General features: G+C 36.3%; 1 protein-coding gene across 1 annotated transcript; it reads left to right on the top strand.

Moving 5' to 3' along the window:
- The first annotated feature begins 6,068 nt into the window (after positions 1-6,068).
- EPYC (epiphycan) lies at positions 6,069-24,058 on the top strand. Its single transcript, XM_018910465.3, has 6 exons — positions 6,069-6,236; positions 17,316-17,469; positions 19,979-20,137; positions 20,739-20,941; positions 22,519-22,614; positions 23,888-24,058. Exons 1-6 carry the CDS (start codon positions 6,069-6,071, stop codon positions 24,056-24,058), a joined length of 951 nt encoding a protein of 316 aa, XP_018766010.1.
- Positions 24,059-24,942: the final 884 nt, after the last annotated feature.

The raw sequence follows: 24,942 nt of genomic DNA, 5'->3' as shown, positions 1-24,942 counted from the left end.
ATATGTTTAGGTAAAAAGATATTGTTTGAAAAGTTGTATTTAAATTTTTTTTTAATTCACTATAATATGTCTTTCCAAAGAATTAAAAGTGTCTGTAGAAGGAATTACATCTGCTTTGCAGTTACTTGTCTACAGTAAACTCAAAGAAAACAAACATTCATTTGCTTCCTCATATTGACATTAACAAGCTCATAAGTCACAGCATATTTTGAGAAATTAATATTCAAATGAACATTCATGGACCTCCCACTTCTGACCAAAATACAATTGTCTCTGTAACACAATATGAGTGACCCAATTTTGTTCATCTGACAGATGCTTTTCTGGCCACAGAATATGAAAAATTTGGAGGAAACGGAATGTGACGTTTTAAGAGACTGAGTAACCCAACAGTTGAACTTACTGTCACCAATAAAGGAGCAGTCTTGTATTGCCTCCCCCCTTATGTAGGACTGGTCCCTGGCCCAGGAGGAGGTGATCTTTTATTTTGTTACTATTGTTCTAGATGACAATACATCAACATGTTAACTTAGTTTGCTTTATTACTCTTACACGATAGCTTCAGACCAGGAGAATCTTTTATCCAGATCCCAAGGTGAAACAACAAAATGATAAAGTTATTTTGGGATTCTCCTGTCACTCTTTGCAAAGCTGGACACATCTTGCTCCTCTTGTTAAAAATCAGTACTAAAATTTTCCAGAGCTGACACTGTAGACTGAAGACCTCTGCTTCTGTTCAGACTGGCAGGCCAAGAAGCTGACAAGAGGGAAATTTGCTACAATACCCAAGCTCTTTTTGAGATTCAGACAGGATTTTTCATTTTATGGAAAGGTAACATTTTTTCCACACATTTTTTCTTATCACAAGTCCCTGAGGAGGAATCTGTGAGGACTGAAAGAAAAGAAAGCAAAGAAAAAATTATAACGAGTGAATGTTGACAGTCTGAATCAAACGCTCAGTGCTTTATAATCAAAGCTTTGGAAAAACAAGAATAGGATGACCCTGAGGCTTTGGCACTGAGTTCAAGAACACACTTGGGAGTCATTGCACCTCCAAGAACTGGGAGAACTGAAATGGAAACAAAGCCCTCTCAAAAAAACCAGGGGAATAAATTAATTCATTTACTACTGCCAGAAATTATGCAGTGGGAATGCATTCTTCCTAGGAATGTGTTAGGCAATGGTCACAGCTGGGTATGCTTCCACTATAAGCAGTGCCCCAAAAACCACTGAGTGGGATAGAACTCTCTATTAACTTCAGTGAGTTTTTAATCAAGCCCAACTAAGTCAAACAGCAAGATTTAAAGACAGCTGAGGAAGCTCACAAGACAGTAACTTAGACTGCACAAGGCCAGAGGATCTGGAAAAAACCCAAGTGTCGGTGAAGGGACTAATTAGAGGACATGAAAAGCTCACTCCCAAGTCTCAAGAATTTCATTATCTTCTGTGATAACAGGACTCAGAAAATGCAAGCAGTGATCTGAATCAGTTTCTAACTCAAGTGCAAATTTTTTGTGAGCTTTTTAAAAAGCTTGGGGTTTTGCTCAGCGATGCCACAAGACCTCTAAGTAGTCTTTTTTTTTTTTTTTTTTGTTGGGTCTTGGCTTTCTAGCTGGTCTAGAATTGCTAGAGTCAGGGCTTCTGTCATCCAAGCTCTAACAAATTGCCAAACATTAATTTTGGCATCAACTAAGGCATGTCCCCTACAGATACACCACTCAGTCTCCACATTCCTGTTCTTTAAAGCATAAATCAAAACAAACAAAACTGTTTTCTTATTTGTGGGCTTAGCAAACTATCATTCTCATAAGCTTGTAAAATTCTTTATATAAAATATATTCTTTTTCAGATAAGTTTCCCTAGCTCCAACTAAAAATAGAAATCCAATATTTGTAAGTTAACATTTCCAATTAATTTTACTTGCTTAGTGTTTCTGGAAAACAAGGCCAGCAAAGCATATTGTATTCTGACAGGAGTACAGCATATCACTGAAGTCAAAGTTAAGATCCAGACACAAAGTGGTTTAAACTTTACCGGTATTATAAAACAAAAAAAGCAAACCTACAGATACAAGGTTTCTGTAGGCCCTGGGTCTCAGTATGCCTAAATCTACTTAGTTGGGTAAGAACAAACATTAATAATTATATTAATTATAATATAATTGTTACAGATAAGAATTTTCCTTCATTAAAAAATAAAAAATTGCGATCTTTTGCACATGTGAAAGCAATGAATATTGGACCTGCCTAGAGAGAATATGTTTTGTAAATGAAGGAGACACATTGGAAGGGAGGATTTAGCAGAATCAATCTTAAATTACCAAGCACAGCAGAAAATACTATACTGAAAAGTGAAATAATGTTAACTACTTGCAAATGGAGAAGCATAAAAATTATCAGTAGCATTAAGAAGGTGAATGATTAATTTTTACTGCAGCAGGTACAGATGCTTGCTTTGTTGTCAGGAAGGAGCACAAACAGGCATTGCAAGGAACTAGATTACTAAATTAAGGAGTAAACTGAGGCTACTGATCTGAAGAAAGAGAAGACCAACAGGACACAATAGTGTAGTGTTTTCACTCTACTTACTGCCATGATTCTTCATGGAAGAAGATGCTTTTGTAACAGGAAAGACTGTGAAAAAAGAAATTAAAAATACCTGATTTAATGATTCAAGACCTTTATTTTCCTAGAAGCAATTCATGCTAAACCTTCCTAAGAAAGAAGTCTATCATTGAAGGGTGGTCATATTCTAAAATTGCAGACTTGACTCAATTGCCAAAATACCACATGATAGCTTGAGCTATTTGGTATGTCCCACAACACCCTAACCTCTACTATCTGGTAACTGAGCTACTGCTATTCTACCCTTTGACCTATTGGCCAAACATCTTGGATTCTTGCCACAAGGCACATGGCTTAAAATTTTTGATGTACTTTCAGTGCCTCATGCAAATTTTGTCCACTAGGATGGCTTTATTGGAAAAAAAAAATTGCTGTGGAAGTTACATAAAGCAAAGAGAATAAATTTTCCTTAGCACATTGGACCTTATACATGAATCTTACATCCTTCCAGAGATACAGGAGAGGTTCTGTTGTTAATATTGAACGTTGACAGTATTAGAAGGAATATTTAATTGAAGAGTTGGAAAAATTGTGAAAATATTCAGAGGAACAGGTGGATGTTGTACAAATATTGATAATATAAAAGTAAAGAATTAAGTAGGAACTGATAATAAAGAAAACAAAATCAGTGAGGAAAAGACATAGCTTGACATGCTAATATAGTAAAACTTTTTCTGGTGTGATAGAGCACATTATACTAGAGTGTATGCCCATTATTTGCAGCCTATGATAGAGGTTTATTTCAATTAAGAAAGTGGCATTTCTTCTTGGAAGGAAAACACTTGAAATAGTATATTCTATGAGCATTGCTTCAGAAGTGCTCACAGAAAAGTAAAGGGGGCGGGGGAAAAGTACCTCTGAATACATACCAGATAATACCTGCAGTAGATTGAAAATTGTTTAACATCACATATAATAAGTCACAAAATAGAGATGTTACATATAGGGAAAATATTAATAGATAACTCAATTTGCTTAAGGCTTGATTTTGGACAATGACAAATTTGTATTTGTAGGTTTTCAGGTAATACACAAAAGTTGTTTCCAGAACACAACTTATTGCTATATTGATAGGAGCAGCAAGAAATTTGAGGGGAAGAGGTAAAAAAACTGTCGTGTGAAATAAATGCCATTTCCTTACAACAAATCTTTGTTTGACTTTCCAAAAAATTCAGTTCAGCAAGATCATATATTAAAGGTGTTTGAAGTCTGAGAAACTCCCTGGGCTGAGGTCTTCAGCTGAGGGTAGAAGCTGAACTACCTCCCACTGCCGCAGAATGCCACTGCCATTGGTCAGGGTCTAATAGCACTGGCTCTGCATTCTGAGTAGCTCCATCCTATTTGAGACAGTGGAAGCTAAAGGTAAGTTTTGGCACTTCTCTCTCAGTTGAATTTTTATCACTGGAAATACTAGTATTTGTTTCATTTTATCGTGCTTAATACTGATTCAGAGCTTGCAGATTGCGGAGACTATTTATTTTTCCCTGGATATGTCTTAGTACCTTCCTGTGAGAGGTGTACATAATCTTCATCAAAATATTTGATCTTACAGCTGCTGCAGATGCCAATATTTCTATAGTACATTCCAATATATTGCATTAAAGGGAAATAGAGACATGAAAACCCTGCAAATTAGTGCAGATACTATAGCCATAGGTAAACTTTTTTTTTTCACAGATATTTGCTGGGTTTGTCTCTATATATGCAAAATTTAATATTTACCAAGCCTTATACCCTTTAAAAATATTTTATTTTTAAGAGTTGTGGCATGCAAACAATTATGCGTATTGAACAATTTTTTGTTTAAGAATTGTTTATTCAGAGGAAAAATTACACCATATATATTAGTAAAATATTTTGGGTTGATAGACAACACCCTCTATAACTGAATCATCTGAGATAAACTACATGGAAAGGAAAAGCAAGACCAAAACCAATTCTGTCAAAACAAAGACCAAGAAAAACTCGCTAATTCTAGCATACTTGCTTATTTCAGAGATTGAAATAAGCATTTCTATTTTATTTTACTTATTTTTTTAATAAAGCAGAATACTTTTAGTAATATTGGAAGCTAACACTGAAAGCTGAAATTCATCTAAGCTTTCTCAAAGAGAAGACCCAGTGATTCTAGCTTCGTCCAGCAGCAGCTGAAATCTTTCTGAATAAAGAAAATGAGAGAAAAATGAACGCCTTGTGTTACTGGCCATCCCCAGAGGAATTTCATATCCTCCTGCCTAAACCAACTTTATAAAGAGCTCTTTTCATGAAGCTAAAATTCAGCCTGTTGCCCAGTACATACATTAAGAAAAAAGTCTCATGTATTTCTTGTACTTTATTATAAGTAGCTACAATTTTGAAATTTAATATTTAAGAGTGTGTATCACAGCGTCACATAAGGAATACAGTTTATTAGACCTATGCATTGCTCATTATCACTGTGCTTTTGGTGAAATTAATGTGAGCTGTAGATAAATACAGATGTAAGTAAAGAACGCTGAATAGAGCGTTGTGTCAGGCATCTTATATGATAATAGTGAATGCATCATTTACAAGGAAAAGGGACTGCATAAACACTACTTCTAGCATGAATTTTCTACCATTTTACTAAATTCTGGAACTTTAAATAGGTGATAATTCAATTTTACGGAACTTTAAATAGGTGATAATTCAGTTTTACAATTTTGTTTTTCAAGGAGAACAGGTGAATACACCACACCACAATTTCTCACTACTTTAAAAATGGTTTTGATTTATTAACAACGGAATTCAGAGTACTGGTGTTACTGCCCATGGGGCAACATATTATTTTTTATTTTGCTCCCAAGACCTTGGCAAAAGTGTGGTCCAGATATGCCACACCAAGTAAAATTATGTTCTGATAAAACAACTAATGGGTGAAAAGTGTTTTGATTATGCTTATCCAGAAATGACAGAGTTCCTAATGTTTTCCAACAGGTTGGTTTCTTTGTTTCATTCTGTTTAGTGGTTTTTATGATGGAGGAGAGATATACTATTACATTGTTGTACATTCCAAAAGATTATTTATTGTGATAGAGACAAGTAATATAATAATTTACCTTTTCTCTAGTTTCTCAAAAGTTCATATCTGATTGCAATGAAAATAGGTGAAGTTAGATGAAAGGGTAAAAATATCATTCAGATGTTTATTTTTACATCAATAAAATTCCATAGGTCTTTTCTAAATTATATGACTATGAATATGGACAAAGCAGTATGAAGAATTCTCAGCTCCAGAGACTCTTCATGAAGAAAACCAGATTAAAATACTGAGTCACCATAAATAAATGTTAATTATTCATCAGAAATATTGTGGGCTTTATATATAAGTACTGTATTTGTGACATTTAATTGTTCATAGTTTCCTTGTCAACACCAGAGTACCTACCATCTGTCCATTTTCTTCTCTTTCAGAAAAGAAACAGAATGCAGACCTTTGTAAATGTTTTCCTGGGATTTTTTATCTTTGAGTCAGTTGTAGCTGCCCCTATCCGTGATACCATAATTTATGATTCTGAGTTCTATGACATACCACTTGGAGAGCTGCCTCATCCATTTGCCTATGATGGAAACAAGCAGTCTGACCAAGTAGAGGTAATTAGAACTTAATTTATTCTGTCTTTCCAAAGTGCAGAAATGCAGTAGTTACTGATCGGTTTTTATTTGCCATGAAAATACTTATCTGACAAATATTCTCATGTGGTTTCTATTGCCTTTGCAGTTCATTTACTTTTTCTCTAACCTACAAACACAGCCAAAATATATTCTAATTTTTCTGGGTTTTATTTGTGGTAATCTTTAAGGATAGGTAAAAGGTACTATGCTTTCCTCAGGTCTCCATGCAATTCCCCAAATTCTGTTGGAGATCATCATTGTAATTTATCTGTCTAGGTGATGCATGGAGGCAGTTAAGACAGGATTTCCAGCATTTCCCATTAAATAAGGTTGCAAAATGCCGTTTCCTTAGGTTTATGTTCACTACAAGTGTGTCAGGCTATAAATGCTAATGTTTTCTCTTGCTGCTAGGAAAGTGGCAGAAAGAAGAAAAGAAGAAAGGGAAAGCATTTGAATTTAAACACAGGAAAGTAAAAAAAATTACTGAAAATAACCTGTTGAAATTCTGATACAGTACAAGAGGGTAAGATATGTTGCCTATAAAAGCAAGGGACTCCACTTCTTGACTTAAATGTTTCCTTCCTCTTCTATAATCCTTTATTTCTTACAATTACTGAAAGGCTACATTAATTATTTTTTCTCACCCAGCTGATTAGACATTATGTTACCTGAAGGTAACATAAGCACTCTGTGATTCAGGATTGTGTGTGATAAAAGTTGAGTAAAAACTATAACATTTAAATAACATGGTATCTTTATACATAATGTTTTAGTGCTTTTTCACATAACAATGCATAGTTCATGAAAATACAATCCTTTGAAAGATTCATGATTACAGCAGGAGGGACAGCAGCTATTCTTTCATCAATATGAGACAGAAATTGGATAACAACTTTGAAATCAAAGGACAGAGACAATTTAAGAATAACTATATTCCAAAACAGGAGAACTGAAGAGATAAAAATAATCTTAAAGTTAGCACTAAGATCAGAACCTTATAATTTGTAGGAAATAAATTTTCAGTCTAAGAGGGATTGAGAAGAACTTTTCTGCAAGGAACGTACCTTGCCTTTGGCCTGTTTCCCTTGTGCCACTCTTGTGCTCTACTTGATTCTGTTTGAGCTCACTTTCTTGATAAAGTACTACCAATTTTAGTCGCTGTGCTCTATTTCACATTGATTAATAAACCACAGTTTCTGTTTCTCTTTGCTCTTAGAAATGAAGCCTTTATCATTCCAACAGAAATTACTTCCTTCCCAGAAAAGGGAGAAGTTATTTTGAATGTGCTTCATCGCTGAGTTTTTCTCATTCAACAACAGATTTCTTAGCAATATATTTAATGGTAGGTGGGATTCTCCTGTGCTGTGCTCTCTCTGTGAGGTCCTGTAGCACCAAAACATGAGGTGGCCCTTTCCAAGTTTCTGAGTGAAGGACAGAGATAAAGCAAGGCTTTGATGATCTTTTCCAACCAAAAGGAAATTCAGGATGACTGATGTAATTCAGGATGACAGGAAAAGATATGAAATGCCAACACAGATTGTTTTTTTTGAGAAGGCATGGAATAGGCAGAGTCAGGGTAAAGTGGTAAGCTTCTTTTCCAGAGCAGGATTATCTTCCATTAGTGAGCTCTTCTGACAACCTTTTTAAAATTCATCAGGTAAAGTTCATCCAACACAGCAGTTGAACAGAGTTTTGTTTTGCATATGGATGGACCTCACTGTGAGAGCCTTTTTTTCATAGATGTTTAGCCAAAAATCTTTTTTTTGCTTACATTCCTAATACCATGTACCACCCAAGAGAATCCTAAGCATTCATAGTTCCCCATACCCCAGGAGATATGAGTGGTGAGTGCACTGAAATCACTAGAAAATCAAGAAAATTTTATAGACGTGTCAGTGTACTATTTGATAGGGCATGTCAGTCTTGCAAGTTATATTTTAATCACTGATATTACTGATGTCACCCAAGTTTTAAGCAGAATATGTTTGATTTCTTGATTGTGGTTATGACTTTACTGCTTAAAATCTTGTTATCATAAGGATGTGAACAACACAAGTGGATCTATGTGTAAAATATTTATTCAAGGTCACAGGTTAGTTTTTATTATGCATAGTTTACATGATGAGCAATACCACAGAGACCCAAACAACCAGCAGGCCTTTAACAGATCTAGCCTGTGTGCAGTAACTCTTTAAGACTTGAATTTCCATTTAGAGAGCTCTGAATCATGTAGTCAGGCTGTTGAAGAAGTGGAGAAAAAAACTCAGATAGCATTTTCTGTTGTTGCTGTCTTCAATTTAAGATTTGAAAATGCAGTTATGTGCAAATAGAAGCCATTCTGTTTAATCCATTTTTACACTCATTGGCAAAAATGCAAACTTTAGCAAGGTTGTATATCCAACTGATTGGCAGAAGGTCCAGCAAACTGACAAGTTCTCGTACCTCAGATGCATTCAGATGCCACTCCTGATAATTTCAATGTGAATTGAAGTAAAAATTAACCTGTGCACCTCAAGGAGTTAAACAAAAGCACCTGTGTCAACCTGTCCTTTTCCAGACTATTAGGTACTGTAATCATACATTTGATGTGTAATCACCAAATTGTGGAAGGACCTGAAGATAATTACAAAGGGATTCTTTCCACTCATTCTATCTTAAAAATTAGGCTTGGCATCCCAATACCATGCTCCAAGACAAGTATGAGTCATTCTCTTTGGATATCTGTTGAGGTGGGTTGATCTTAGCTAGCCAATAAGGTGACCACCAAAATGCTTTCTCACTCCCCCTTCTCAGACAGACAGGGAAAGAAATTGAGGTTAAAAACTTGGGAGTTGACACATAGGCAGTTTAATGAAGAAAAACAAAGGTTGCATTGCAGAAGCAAAGGAAAACGACGGATTTATCCCCTACTTCCCATCATCAAGTGATGGCCAAACATTTCCAGGGAAGTAGGAGTTGAGTACATGTACCAGCTGCTCCTGATGACAAACACCTTAATAATAAAGCCCACCTCCTACCATCACTGCCTCCTTTCTCTCAGCTCTTATTGCTGACCAGGTGCCATATTGATGAATATCCCTTTGCTCAGCTTGGGTCACCTGTCCTGGTTATATCCCCTCCTGAGATCTTGACCCCCCCTGCCCTACTGGTGAGAGGGGAATGTTGGAGAGACAGCCTTGGTGCTGTGCCAGCACTGCTCAGCAGTCACTGAGCACTGGTGCATTATCAACACCTTTTCAGCTGAAAACACAAAGCACAGCATTGAGGAATGCCATGGGGAAAGTTCATTCCAGCCCATACACCTATATTCCTCAAATAACTTTTGATGAACCCTAGACATGTGTTTCAGGCTTAGCGTGAGAATTTATACTCTTAATGCAATTAAGTAAAGGTGACTGAGTCCAAGTTTGTGACTTTGCTAATTCTCATACTCTGGAATTAGTTTCTTGTGTAGAGTGTATGTGTGTATATACACACACACTCCATTGGATTGAAAATATTTTTCTGAAAACACTTCTAGATAATGGGTCTTGATGTTCTTCACTTGAAGTCTATTTTGTCATAGATTCTGAAATTATCTTAAGGTTGGGAAAAGTTAGTAATCTATACATGGAATATTTTTTTTAATGCAAATATTTGCATGGGGAAAGTAATTGTAGCTGTGAATTACTTGTGAGAATTGTACTGAATCCTCAATCGAAGCTATGCATTGTCACGTGTTAGGTGACATTATAGATTATAAAATCTATGGTTTCCAAGATCCCAGGTTAGTGAGACACAGAAGACCTAGCTAATGCTTTGCATCCAAATGGAAATTACTACTGGTAAAACTTGAAGTTATGTATCACTCAGAAATAAATTGTGCATACAGACATTAAGATAGCAGAATCAACTCTTTCACAGATAATAGATAGAAAAGGGCAGTGTAACAGACAAGTCTATTATCAAGGAAAGAATTTGAAGGTCCTCAAGGAGAAAGCTACAGCAAAGAAATGTCACCATAAGTGTACAAGCTTTGTGTTGGATTTATCTTCTGAAACAGACAGTAACAGTATAAACATGAGCTGATGTATCTCCTCTTTTCTTTACAGTTCATTAGTATTTTGAATTAATATTTATATCATGATAGAGTCCAGAGGCCACAGTCAAGACTGGGTCTCCCAACTTCTCTGAAAGCATATACAAAGAGAGATTTCCTTCTTTAAAATGAATAGAATCAAGCCAGACTCTCAAGGGAATTATTGTGTGAGCTTCTCACTTTTTCCCTCTTTGAAACTAAAACTTTGTTTGGAAAATGTGTGAGAAAAACAAATTGTGGAGAGAGATTCTTATGTACATCAGCTACTAATGCCTAATAAAATGGCACTGCAATTTTATCATAGTGCCTGTTAAATATAATCAGTCAATTTTTCTTTAGGTAGTAAAAACTAAGAAAAATAAGAAGCAAAAATATAGGAGCATCAGAAAAATATTTTCATTGCTATGATAGGCTATCAGTGAGGCTGAAAAGCAAAGGAGCACTTAATTAAGAATGGTTTTCTTAGCACTGAATAAGCAGAAAAGTAAGGGAGTTAAATACAGGTTGGTCTGGGTCTGTTTACACAAAAGAGGTGAGCTGTAAAATATGATCCACAAAATATTCAGAAAGAAACAGTGAAAGTCTAATATTTGATGCAATTCGATTAGCATTACTTGATAGCTTGTTGAATTTGAATCAAACAAATAATAGGGCATTTTGGTGCATGCACAGAGTTCAGAACTTGAGTTCCACACACACATTTGCTCATGTCTGTGTGCATATACACAAACACAAACAATCTCTCCTTTGTCATAAGACATGTGAAGAGGAGCCATGCTTGAGCAAGAACTCACTCTATCTCACTGCAGAGATGATAGAGGCTCACACTGCTGTTCCTGCCTTTGTGGTTGGTGTCTGATTAAATAAGAGACTTCAAAGTGGATATTCAATGACTTTTCAGAATATCACATAAATTTTTTAAAACTCTATTAATTGGTACAAGTAATGTATAAGTCAGATGGTCACATAGCTGATCAGAGAATCAAACTAATAATTTGAAGCTTTATCCCTGAATAGGAATTATTCTAGTTTTTCCGAAAGGTTTTGACTACAGCTCTTGTTGTTCACTAGTCTGCAGTGACTAACAATTCCATTTCTTTTTAAGATAGAACAATAGGAGAAAAGAAGTCTGTAAATGCAAATTACAAGACAAATTTAGGCCACTTTTGGATAGGAAAGCAAACCTCCCTGCCTGTGGCAAGGGGGTTGGAAATAGATGATTTTTAACCCAAACCATTCTGTGATTCTATGAATTACTTCTACCATAATTAGATATTTTCTTGTAAGCCTTTGTTAGTTTCAAAACAGCTATGGGAGAAACCAGTTCCTTTTGATGGGTCAGTGTGTGGAACAACTGCCTCTTCAAGGCTAAAATGCCTATTTTTAAGTTTTGAATTTTTATTTGTGTATTAAATGCATTTTTTGCAGTAAAAGAAACACTGAAACAGAACACACTTCAGAATTCTCCAGTGGATTTAAACTTATCACATGTAATACATCAGCTTTGATGCTAAGAGATGTAGACATAAAATAGACACATAAAAAAGACACATTAAATAAACTTCTGAGTCGCTCCTAGTCTTTTGTTTGTCTCACCTCTTTTACTGTCATTGGTGATATATAGATACTTAAAGAGCCCACCCTAAAAGGAATTTCTGTAGGCAATGTCTGGAGCTGCCTTTCAGAAGTTTTGTCTCATTCTATACTGACTGTGAAGTGATGCTAATATAAACTAAATGACCAGCCTATGGGCGGAAAGTAGCAAGTTGGATTTTACCAATTGCATTTTATCACTTACTGATGTGTTCTGATTTCTGCATTCTTGACTTTTGTAACTTTCTGGTCTGAAAGTGCCTCTGAATTGGCCAGCCACGCTAAGAACTTTCATTGGATAAATATAGGATGGGGGAAAAGCAGATACTGCATGCAGACTCAGGAAAGATATCACTGTCCTTTGCCATGCTCTGGGACTAATCTGCACTGGTATTCTCAAAATCTCTTGATTGATTCCAAAGACAGAGTAGGGTAACTATTAACCACATAGATGGCTAAAGATAAGTGATGTGATATCCCTTCTGTTTTTTCTTATGCTGTGTATTAAAACTGTCTTGGAAGGCAGATTTGAAGACCTGTAGATATTGGCAAACACACTTTATTATATTTCTCTACAACGTTCTTCCTGCTTTGTGATTTTTCACAAAGAATATTTCTTAAAGTACCAGATGAAATAAAAGTCCACTCCCTGCCTAATTGCAGGCTCCCACCTCCCTCCAAAAAATCCTATGGAAAATAATGCCATTAAGTGATATACAATCATTAATGTATCAATTTTTTTAAATTAAAGTCCAGTTGCCAAAAATAAACACACATCTGGAAAATGAGGGATTATTCTGTACAGCATATAGTCCAAGAAACATCTTTGTCTTGTTACAATCTTGCATGATTTATCAAACATTTAAAAGATACAAAGCTGCATGGATCAGATGACCAATAATTGGAAACAGACTTTTACCTTTAGGTCACTGGTTCAAGTCCAAGTTATGTACAGCAAGGAAATACTGCTCATGCTCTGAGTCTGGTATGTAAAACACTATATATCAATGTATAACACTGTATATCAATGAACTCTGTTGCAAGTATAAAAATTGCAACATCATCAAGTTAACATCAATGATTTTTATTTTCTTATGACACAACTGCAGAACACTGAAGAGATAAAGCTAACTATTTGGAACAGTTTCCTTAAACCCCAGACATAGAGCATTTGCAGGGAAACTGCTGGGAGACTTTCAACTGTATATCTGCAAATCTAGGAAACATCCTACAGTAAGAAAGAGATAAAAATGTAGAAATGGAAGTACTAGAGGTTAACACCTCCACTTTGCTACCCAACAGCTGCAGTGATTAATCAACTAAGAACCATCAGAAATCATAAAGTAAATAACAAATCCCAAGAGAGTGAGTTCCATAAATCATGCCCCAAATATGCAGGGAGGTGGCAGTCAGTGTAGATGACCCAAAGCCCATAACACGTGAAAGGAAAATTATCTTTGGTCTGAAGCCTATTCACAAAGCCTATATTGAAAATACTTTTCTTCAGAATATTACTTTCAGTAGAACAAAAGTTGCATATAAAGACATTAACGGATCTCAAATCTCTGGATTTAATTCCAAAGTTCAGAAGAGGGATTCTTATCTGATTTCTACAAATCTGGTGAAGAAGTAGACAGCATGTGCAAGAACTTTAGTGCAGCACTAACCTGGGTCAATAAAAGTCTGGAATGTATCTCCCCCTCTAGGCTTCCTCCATTCGGAGAACATCTGTCCCATTTCCTTTGTTCCCAAAGCCTTCTTTTGATTTGTCCCCAAGTCCATTCCTGGTTAAGCTGTCTACTGTCAGTGCTGCAGATGGTAACACTGTGTATTTGTCTGCACAAAAGAGCAAGGTACATCCTTTCACTTACATCAACTCAAGTTACTCAGTTAAGCGGAAGGTCATTTTGCTCATTTGATCACCTTGCATTTTGTGAACTTTACAACTGTGTTTTATCCATAAACTCTAATTAGTAATAGCATCTGTAGCTTAGTAGACTACAATGAAAGAATATACAGGAAACCTAAAATGTTCTTAGTCAAAATCTGAGCCTGTGTGGTTCAGAGTACTTACTGTTTTTTTATCGCTTTCATGTTCTCTGTCTTCAGTGAAACTAATTGATATGGAGTTCGGCTGTTCGTCTCTGCTCCCACACACGCTTAGGATGGTTCTGGCAGGCTGGGTCTCAAAAGATGAGTCTGGACTCCAGGGTTTTTCAGTCTTCAGAATTGTTTATTATATCTTATCTACAAAGTCCCTTCTCTGCCCGACCGGGATCTGACCAGCACGGCAGCCAAAGGCACTCTGACCTTCCCCAAGGCAGGCACATCTTTTATAACAAAAACTACGTATATCATATTTACCTTTTATCCCCAATACCTATCACCCTCGTCACCAGGTACACCCTCACCCCAGACCAATCCACAAGTGCCAACACCACAACAGAAGATGGAAGACAAGAAGAAAGAAGAGCCTGGTGACACGCCCTGATTCCTCCATCTTGTCTCCACAACCCCCCTGTACCAAAACCCCAAAATCTGTAATTTACCCTATAACTATGTTTTCCCTTCACCATTCACACCCGAGTAATTCCCACAGGTTCCATCTCCTCATACATCGGTGGCACATCCCTAGATGGATCAAAATCAAGCCACCAAGTGCTTTTGGCAACATTCCAAGGCTCCCGAGCCCCCCAAGGGTTCTCTCGGTAGCTCTGGACATCAGGAGTGATGTGCTGAGCTCCCACAAATTGATATAATATATTTGAAATTATTGCCATTATATAACCTAAACCAAATTATTTATGTACAAAAAAATTAGACTTTAGGTAGTTATTTAGATGTTCTAAGGCAATCCAGGATCATAATGTTTAATACTGCTTGTAATTATATATAGCTATGCTGCAAGATAGTCTATTATGAGATGTAAAGTGTTTTTTTTCTGAAATTTTCACAGTTCATAGAATCATAGAATTGTTTGTGTTGGAAGGGACCAAGATCTTCTACTTCCCACGCCCCCACCATGTACAGGGACACTTTGAACTAGCCCAGGTTGCTCAAAGCCCCATCCAACCTTGCCTTGAGAAAGGGAATCCATAACTTCTATGGGGAACCATTTCCAATGCCTCACCACCCTCTCAGTAAAGAATTTAATAATATATAAAATTTTCAGCTTCAAGCCATTCCCCCTTGTCCTATCACTACATGTCCTTCTAAAAAGTCTCTCTCCAGCTTTCTTGTAGGTCCCTTTTAGGCACTGAAAATCTACTTTTCTCTGGGGTGGACAACCCCAACTCTCTCAGCCTGTCTTCATCTTCTTGACTCTCCTCTGGACTTGCTCTACACAGGCCTATGTCCTCCTTGTGCTGGATACTCCAGTGCTGGATGCAGGTGGGGTCCCACAAGAACAGAGTAGAAGGGCAGAATCACATCCCTCAAGCTGCTGGTTACATATTAAACATACATATATATACATACAAAAAGATTCAAATAGGGATCAAACACAGCAACTATTTGCTTGTGCTTGGAATCCAGATGTTAGGTGTTTCAGTTCCTTTAACTTCTATAGTCTACATACAAAATCAAATTTCAAAAATTCTAACTATTTGGCCAGTCAATTATTTTTTACCTGTCTTTTACAATTATAATTTATGAACACTACTGTGATTGATTTCAACGACTGGTTCTTCATGAAGACAGAAAAGAAAGTAGCTGTGGGATGGTGTCAAAAAAGGAGATGCTTGATCAGATGAAAGACTCAGGATTCAGTTTTGTGGTGGTGTTGTGCTAGAAAGCTGCAGAATTTTGTGCTTTGGTACCTTTGCACTTGGAATAATGATACTGTGATGAAATTCCTATATTTGGCTGTGTCTTAGAAAGAGATAAGGAGTGCTAACTGCAGCACAGGGGTGCAGCACCCACAGAATTAAATGCATTACCTGTTGCAGACTGAATTGCTGCTAGGAAAGCCCAGGGTACGGAAGCACAAAGGGCCTTTGCATGGCATCCACAGATGCTTTATTCAGCTACCCAGTAAGATGTTCAGGTCCCAGGCACACACATGGAGGGTCTGGGTTTCTCTCTATCCGAGGGGCAGGGGGTGAACCTGGTCTTGAACCTGGTCTTGAGGTAGTACAAAGATGAGGGCAAATCAGGGAATAAGGAGGGAGTGGCTCAGGGACATGGGAACAGGGGTAGGAGCCAAGGGTCTAACAGCTTTTTGGGGGAAGATTCTTCTGTCCCCTAAACTAGGGGATGCCCCCCAGGGTCTCCACAATTACCTACATTTTAAACAACACCTCAGATGTGCAAAACCCTATAATGATACTAATTAATTGTTTTAGATTTAAATAAGGAGTGAACTTTCAAAAGGGGCTCTGGCTCTGTTGAACAATGTTATTACACATGGGGAAATGAAGATACACTGGGAAAGTAACTTGCAAAGATCACACAACTGTCTGGGTGACTGCTAAAAGCAACTCTGCCTTTTTGCTAACATAGACCTCTCTGCAACAAACCTGGCAAGTCTGAAATACCCTATTTATGAGCGGTGATGTGATACAAGAAAATTGCTATATCTTAATTTTTATCCTGAATTGTCATACAAGAAAATCAACAGAATGCATTTTTAGAATTAGAGGTAACCTGACAGATGAAAATGCTTTGATTAGTTATGTTGATTGAAGGACAAAAAAATAAGTTTTCTAGTTCCATGCAAGGATCTTTCAAATTTTGTAAGTGTTTTAAAACCAAGGTTTTATCTAATATTTTTATCTATAACAATTTTTTCATACTACATAATACAGCTACCAATGAATGAAGTTAACTAGAGTCTTTAACATATTAGAAAGTTGAATGTGAAGCTGTAGTTCAGAATTTTTTAGTAATATTTTTAAACCATGTTCAGAATCATTTTGTAATATTTTAAAATCACGTTAGTGTTCTAAGCAGAGCCTGCACACCTATATTGGATTTGGATGTATGATGGTACAATTTACAATTTCATGGTAAATTAACTGCCCCTTTTTGATATTTTATAGCAAATTTTCCTTTTTTATATACAATTTATCAATTTTTATCACAAATCTAATTTATCTTTAAATAAATATGGAAAAATAATTTTGCTAGTATATATTTTCAGTAATGATGTATGTGCATGTGCACATACATTAAAAACACACAAAACACAGACAAAAAGTGAACAAGTATGTTGGATTTTCATGAATTGTTTATAGATGATCAGAATTCATCATAGCTCCTGGATAAAATGCATCTCCAGCACTAAATCTCAGAAAATATATGACCTCTAGTGGAAGAATATGAATAACTGCAAGAGAAACAGCTTCCAAGGGAAGTAAACAGTAACAATTCCTTTCAATTTCTCCTAGACAGATATTGGGACAAAACTACAATCTGTAATTCAAGAGAGTTATTCTTCTGCACCACTGACAGAAGAAACCGAGGATGAAGCATCAACACCAAAATTAATTGATGGGTCTTCAGCACAGGGGTCAGGGGTTCTTGGACCCCAGACTCAAGATGGTTAGTAGGAAAGAGAAATATTTTTGTGTGTAGTCTTGATTTTGAGCAAGCCCATTTTATTTTTTTTTACTGAAAATGAAGCACATAGTTTCTGTATGTCTCTTACTGAAGAAAGATCTATCTTGGTTCCTCCTCCAAAGTCAGATAGGTGCCTAGTCAAAAGGTTTCCATACTACTTCACTATGAAAACAACTGTGCCAGTTGTTTCAGAAGATTTACAACTTGAAAATTTGCTGATGTTTGGCAATGCTACCAGTACTTGTCTTTCAGTCTTAGAAATCTATATGTCTTCAATATCATTATCAACTGTCTTTGCTTATAATGATTTGCTACATGTTTTTTATAAATGTGTTAATACAAAGTATAATTAAAATGTTGAAGAATTTTTGACCATGAAAGCTATAAACTGAAAAACTTAAGGAAAGGGAGCTACTTAGAACTTTTTAGTGGAAACAATTTTCAGTTCTTCTGACTATCTATAGTGAAATAAGAACTTCATAAATCTTGCAGGGGAATTAAAGTTGCAAAATACAATCTGTCCCTCTCCCACATAAATTTTGCACTGCTAACTTTTGGCATTTGTCAAAAGCTCCTCTAAATTACAGTAGGTAAAGATCACTGGAGTTATCAATTCCTGTGAGGGATCTTTGTGTTGTATGGTGATCAACAAACAGTAACAGGAAAATCCTACTTTCTACTATGCTTTATACTATTCTACAGCTGAGTTCCACAGAAGAAAAATGAAAAAAAAACCAAAAAAACAAAAAAACCCCAAACATAAACCCCAGAGTTCCTGCTTCCAAATTTGTGTATTCAGTGAAGTTAATAATTCATAGTCTTATTTTGGTCCATACAAGAAGTGAGCTTGACCAGGCAAAAACATACACTGTCAAAACAAATAAAAATGGAATGAGAACTTCCAAGGAGATTCCAGAAAAAAAAAAAAAAAGGAGGTCCATACTTTTTTTTTTTCAATTTTGAAAATTAGAAGATGTTACATTATATCCTGTAAATATTCTATATGATTAATTCTGCCTCTGTCAGCATTTTTGAGTACTGAATGAAAATCAAGTAGCTCATCAACTAAAGAAATGCTCAAGACAGTAATGTATCAAATCAGATTTTTCTTTTGTCTTCCTTTATTTTAGAAGCATATTTTCCTGTCAGATGTTGCTGCTATTGGCCTGGTACTAAATAAAAGACTACAAGGCTCAGTAACATTAAGCCAAACTAATTTTTCTTGTTGATATCTTTTTGAATTCTTCCCCTACCTCTGTTTTTTATCAGTGTCCACCAGACACAGGTGGAAAATACCACTCCTTCAAGATCAAAAATAGGACAGAGTGAAACCCTTTCCCCATACTATGGTACTATGTTGCAATATTATGAAAAAACATCAGCCATCCTTGACTCAATATTCATTTAGGTCTAGATTTGCCAGAATAATTCAAGGTGTGAATAATTTTTTCCCTGTATCAGACCTAGTCTCTGTAACCAATTTAATCTGTCCTGTGGAGAAAACTTTGGGAAGGCATGAAAAGACTCCTATCTCTAGGGAAATTGTATTCCTGGATGTCCAAGTAGAGATTATCACATAAAAATAAAAGAGTTCTCCGGTTACTGATTGTTTAATCTTGCCCCAAAAGTCACCTCAATAACCTGCAGGTAATTGGGGCAGATTAAGAAGGCACATCTCTCATGTAGCCACGTCTGACCTGGAGAACAAACTAATCTGCAAGAAAAACATTTTCATATTCCTGAATTATCCTACTATTCTATAAATAACATGAGCAAACCACCCCATCTGCTACAAGGAGAAGGAAAACATGAAACAGAAAAGTATTTCTATGGGATTATAAACTGATAAACAGATATGCTGATTTATTCTCATAATGTATACTCACAATATAGTCATAAAAGATGTATCAAAAAGTCAGTGTCACAAGTGTTACAATCCAGTTATTAAAATTGTTAGAAGGATGCCTCTGCCTGAATAAAAGTGTAAATGAGACCATATGCCAAAGTCAATAGGATGGATTTTATTTAATAGTAAATGTGAGGGAGAGAGAGAGAGGTAGAAAGAAATATAAAAATGGAGGGTGAGGAGAGAAAGAGAGTGTCAGAGAGACAGATTACGTGGAAAATATAATTCATCAGCTATTATTCCTCCATTTAGATGGAAGTATACACCTGCTAGCTTAAAAGGAAATCAACTTCTGGCTGGTTGCTATCACCAAATAGTCTATTATAGTCTGAGAAACAATTTATTATAACAAGTTAATTGTTCTTCTAGGCATAGGGAGAAAAATAAATTCATTTTAAAAAGAATTTAATCACTTTAACACTGCAATTATATGATTTCCTAATCAAAGCAGAATGGGAAGCGAGCTTTACCATAGACAAAGACTGATGATTAGGTGCTTATGTGAGCATTTTATTGTAGCAATTTATGTATGAGTTTTATTCATGACCTTTCTAACAAAGTGTTTTCTTTTAAATTCCTTGACAGGTCTTCCCACTTGCCTTTTGTGTACATGCCTGGGGACCACAGTCTACTGTGATGATCGTGAGCTTCATGCTGTTCCACCATTGCCTAAGAAAACCACCTATTTCTATTCACGCTATAACAGAATCAAGAAGATCAGCAGAAATGACTTTGCTAACTTAAGTATGGACAGCAGCATTATTGAAATCAACTTAATTTTGTTTATTTCTGGCTTATATCAGCCAGAAATATAGTGAAATATTTTATATAATGTTTGATTATGGTAAATTTTACACATAAATGCACATGTATTTTGGCAATTTGGAGCATGAAGGTCCATACATTACATGCAGATTCTCTGTCAAACTTCTGAGTTATTATAAATTACAGTGATCATTGATCTTTTTGCTGTTACTTGCAATCATCTTTAGAAAAGTAATAAACCCCCCAAATATTCAATTTAATTTTAGGGGTTTTTTAATTGGAAAAAAACAATTGTTTGAGTGTATTTTATAAAGAAGTCAATATATCAAATTTCTTCATATAGGAAAGTGTTGAAATAAAGAATTGTGGAACAAGGTAGTAGAAAATATGTTTATTTCCCTTTAAGTGTCATTTTTCCAAAAGATAGTAATTTATAAGTATCCCAAAACACACAGAAATCTTAAAACTAAACTTTGAAGTCATTCACTGAAAGATGTCTAAAGAATGACACAGGCAGGGGTTTTTTTAAATTTCAGGAAATACATTCTTATAAGTCTGTTGTATCTTATTTCTCTGCCAGACCATTTAAAGAGGATTGATTTGACTGCAAACTTCATATCAGATATCCACAAGGATGCCTTCCGAAGATTGCCCCAACTTCAGGAGTTGGTGCTCCGTGACAATAGGATAAGGCAACTCCCTGAGCTACCATCTACCTTAACATTCATTGATATTAGTAAGAACAGGCTTGGTCGCAGAGGGATACCAAATGAGGCATTTAAAGTAAGTTTCCATTGATGGGAAAATATTTTCTCCCTGTCTCCAGAGGATGTGGTTAAAAGTGCGGCTTATTCTCATAAGAGGGATGCTCCAGCCCTCCAATCATCTTTGTAGCCCCCAAATGGACCTGGTCAAGGAGCTCCATGTCTCTCTCTTGTCCTGAGGAGCCCAGAAGTGGACACAGCACCCCAGATCTGCCTCACTGGGGCTGAGTAGAGGGGCAGGATCACCTCCCTTGACATGCTGGCAATGCTCTTCCTAATATACCCCAGGACTCTGTTGGCTTTCTTGGCCACAAAGGCACTGGTGGCTCATGGACAGCTTGTTGCCCGTGAGGACCCACAGGTCCTTCTCTACAGGGCTGCTTTCCAGCAGATCAGCCCCCAGTCTGTACTGCTGGTGCAGGACCCTGAATTTGCCTTTGCTGAATTTCAGATGGTTCTTCTCGTCCTATCTCTCCAGACAGTTGTGGTCCTTCTGGAGTGCTGCACATCCCTCTAGGGTATCAGCCACTGCTCCCAGTTTTGTGTCATCAGTGAACTTGCTGAGGAGGCATCTGTCCCTCCACCTAAGTCATTGATGAACATGTTAAACAATACTGGGCCCAGCACTGAACCTTGAGGGACAGCATTAGTGGCAGACCTCCCACTAGACTGTGCCATTGATTATTATGTCCTTCTAGGATCTGCTGTTCAGTCAGTTCTCAATTCACCTCACTCTCCACTCTTCCAGTCCACACTTCCTGAGCTTGCTAAGAGTATTCTATGAGAGAAAGCATTGAAAGCCTTGCTGAAGTCAGGGTAGAAAATATTCAGTGTTTTCCCCTCATCCATTCTGGTAGTTGCTTCATTTTAGAAGGCAATCAGGTTGGTGAAGCATGATTTACCATGCTGGCTACTCCTGATAACCTTCTTATCATCCCTGGGGATGAAGATGGCCTCTGGAATGAGGCACTTCATCACCTTTCTAGGGATGGAGGTGAAGCTGACTGGATGGTAGTTCCCTAGATTCACCTTGCCCTTTTTGTAGATGGGGTGACACAGGCTTACCTCCAGTCCTCAGGCACTTCTTCTGATCCCTGTGACCTTTCAAAGGCCACTGTGAGCAGACTAGCTATGGTGTCTGCCAGATTTCTAAGCACTCATTCCTCCAACAAGTCAAGGGAAAATTATTTACCTTTTGAAATGGAATGAGAAATGTATTTTTAACTCAGGCATTCCTTGTACAGTTATAATTTGCTCCACCACAATACACTGCTGCAAAATTGAGTGGTCTTCACAAAAGAAAGGAAACATCATCATTAAAATTACATCTTTAATAATTTCATAGATATTTGAAAAATATTTTCCCCCTTCATTTTAATCTGAACACCTAACCCTTATCAGCAACATTCTCAGCCTATGCAAATCAGAGTTCATTACTGTCTTTGAATTTCTGTCTTTTTACCATATCATGCCGAAACAAAATGTTTCACTATTCAGTGGTGCTCATTGCAGCGATAGATTTCAAACTTACTTGCCAGAGATTTTCAAATATGTCTCTCATATGTCTCTCCCTGGTTTTTTTCCATATTCCTCTAGAATCTGGATGAACTGCAGCATCTTTATATCACTGACAATAACTTGGATCACATTCCATTGCCACTCCCTGAAAGCCTGCAAGCTCTTCATCTTCAGGTAGGCTACAAAAGAAATGGCTCTTTATATCATGCTCAAAAGCGTATGCAGAACTTAGAAGAGCAAATATTTGTCTTGCAGTGTTTCTTCTTTTTATCCAAAAGTGCTCTTACTTGACTAAACAAGCTATGGGAAACATAAAATTAACTAGTAACTGCAGTCTTTTAGAGAAGTAAAATTTAGCTCAGCTAAGCATTCATTTTCAGAATTTTTAATAAAATATTTTTCAAAAATTAAATTCTAGAATTACTATGATCTAATAGTTTCTTCCTGAATCCTTCCTTTTAACCTTTTCCAGCTCTGCTTCTTTCCCTTTATCTCCTCTTGTACCAATTTACAGTTTTGTTTATCAGATGTTTTTACTTATTACATCATACAGAAAAAGCCTTTCAGTAAGTAATATAATGTACCTCACATAATTTAACCTTGATCTTTCAGAAAGTAAATTCATTGAAACTCTCTGCCTGCTAGCTGACTTTATTTTCACCTGTTTGTGCCTGTAAATTAAATATTCAGTGCTATGGGCTACAGAAAAAAGTTAGTAAGTAGGACTTTGTCCACACCAATTTTTCACTAGCAAAGGAATGGAAAAGGAAACAATTTTCGGCCCTCATTGTAGGTAATGAGCTTTTTAGTCCCAGTTTCCTGACAATGCTGTATTCCAGCAATTCATTGCTGAGAATGCTTAGCTTCAAGAATAGAAGCTCAGTGAATATAAGGCATGTAAGAGTAATTTAAATCAAAGGAATAAAGCCAAAAGCATTCAATTTTGCCAGTATACATACAGGTGTGAGTTAAACTAATGTGAGAGGGCCAGGGGGAAAGAAATTGTCACAGATCAAATTACAGAGTTGTACCTTTGCAGGCTGAGGCAAAGGTGTTATAATATTAAGATATTAAGATGTTAGGATGATAATTATGTTTCTATGATTTTTGGACTGGCCTATCATGGATCAAATTTGTCTTAATATGGCTCTTCACTATAATCTGGAAATGAAAATGTTCTATGCTTCTACCAGGCTCCTCCTTTAAAGCCTGTCTCTGCTGCATGGTTTGAGTAACTAAGTTCTGAAGTTTTGCATTGGCCAAGAAATTTTCCCCTGCTTGGAAGATTTCTCTGTTGATGACTTGCTGCCACAATCTGAGCCCTTGAGTTTAAGCAAGTATCTCTCAAGACACTGAAAATACATCCATAAATGGTGTTTCAGAGTAAAAAATTACTTTCAGGTAACTATTCTGATAGCTCCTTTGTTGTTTGCTTGTTTTCTTTTAGAACAACAACATTCAAGAGCTGCATGAAGATACTTTCTGCAAAAGGAGAGATTTTACTTATGTGCGTAGGGCTCTTGAAGACATCAGGCTGGATGGAAATCCCATCAACCTGAGCAAAACACCTTATGCATACATGTGTCTACCCCGCTTGCCAGTTGGTAACCTCATCTAAGCTACATCAACCTAGATGATTTTTTACAAACATCATTTATTTGGGAAATATTTCTGTTCATATTGGAATTTATTACTGAGATACTGAACAGATGAAATGCTAAAAGACAAATCCATTATCTACCCAACTGCAAGTTATTTATCAATATCAAGAAAAATACTTTACTATAAAAACAATGCAAATACAAAATTTTTTGCTGAATTGTTCAGATCTAATGTATGAAGTCTAAATTTAAATAATTTTTATATATTAAAGTCTAACTCTTACATGGTAATAAAGAAATAAAAATAAAATTGTGTGCACAATTGATAATTTATTGGGTTTTATTTTAATTAAATATTATTCTCTTAAAGATACATCTATTTTTCTACTTCTTTCATTGAAAAAGTATTAGCAATATTCCAAAAAACATGTTTTCTTCAGAAAACAGAATTTTTCCTCCAGATTACCTTCCCATAATCTATCTATATTTTTGCAGCAACAATTTATCTTTGTAATGATGGTAAGATTCTTAGTAAGTCCTGTTAACTTAGGCTTTTTGGAGTGATGCAGCTATTTCTGCTGCTGAGTTCTGGAGCTGGGAAGCATACAGGGTTACCTCAGCAGCACAATCCATTGACCAGTACAAACACTCCTTCATCCACAGACTCAACTTGGGAGATCCCCAAGAATCTCAACCATGTAATTACTTTAAGTTACAGGGAGTTGATGTCAAATGTCTATTTTCTTGTAAATATCTCAGCTGAAAGTAAATACACAAAGACATGTTCCGCAGAAAGGCTGAAGCTGTCAGGGTTCAACAGGGAGACAAGTAATGACATTAAATCAAACTCATAATTGTGAGGATTAAGCCACATGTCTAAAAGACTTTCCCTTGATGCAAT

The sequence above is a fragment of the Serinus canaria genome, chromosome 1A, assembly GCF_022539315.1.
Source record: "Serinus canaria isolate serCan28SL12 chromosome 1A, serCan2020, whole genome shotgun sequence".
NCBI lineage: Eukaryota > Metazoa > Chordata > Aves > Passeriformes > Fringillidae > Serinus > Serinus canaria.
Note: the sequence above shows the minus strand (reverse complement) of the source record. Positions and strands in the feature narration are given on the sequence as shown.

What these genes read in the sequence shown, in the direction of transcription:
- EPYC (XM_018910465.3), top strand. Translation starts at nt 6,069, where the DNA reads ATGCAGACCTTTGTAAATGTTTTCCTGGGATTTTTTATCTTTGAGTCA. An exon ending in AAATGACTTTGCTAACTTAA is followed by an intron (nt 20,138 to 20,738) that starts GTATGGACAGCA and finishes TTTCTCTGCCAG; the next exon opens with ACCATTTAAAGAGGATTGAT. An exon ending in TGCAAGCTCTTCATCTTCAG is followed by an intron (nt 22,615 to 23,887) that starts GTAGGCTACAAA and finishes GTTTTCTTTTAG; the next exon opens with AACAACAACATTCAAGAGCT.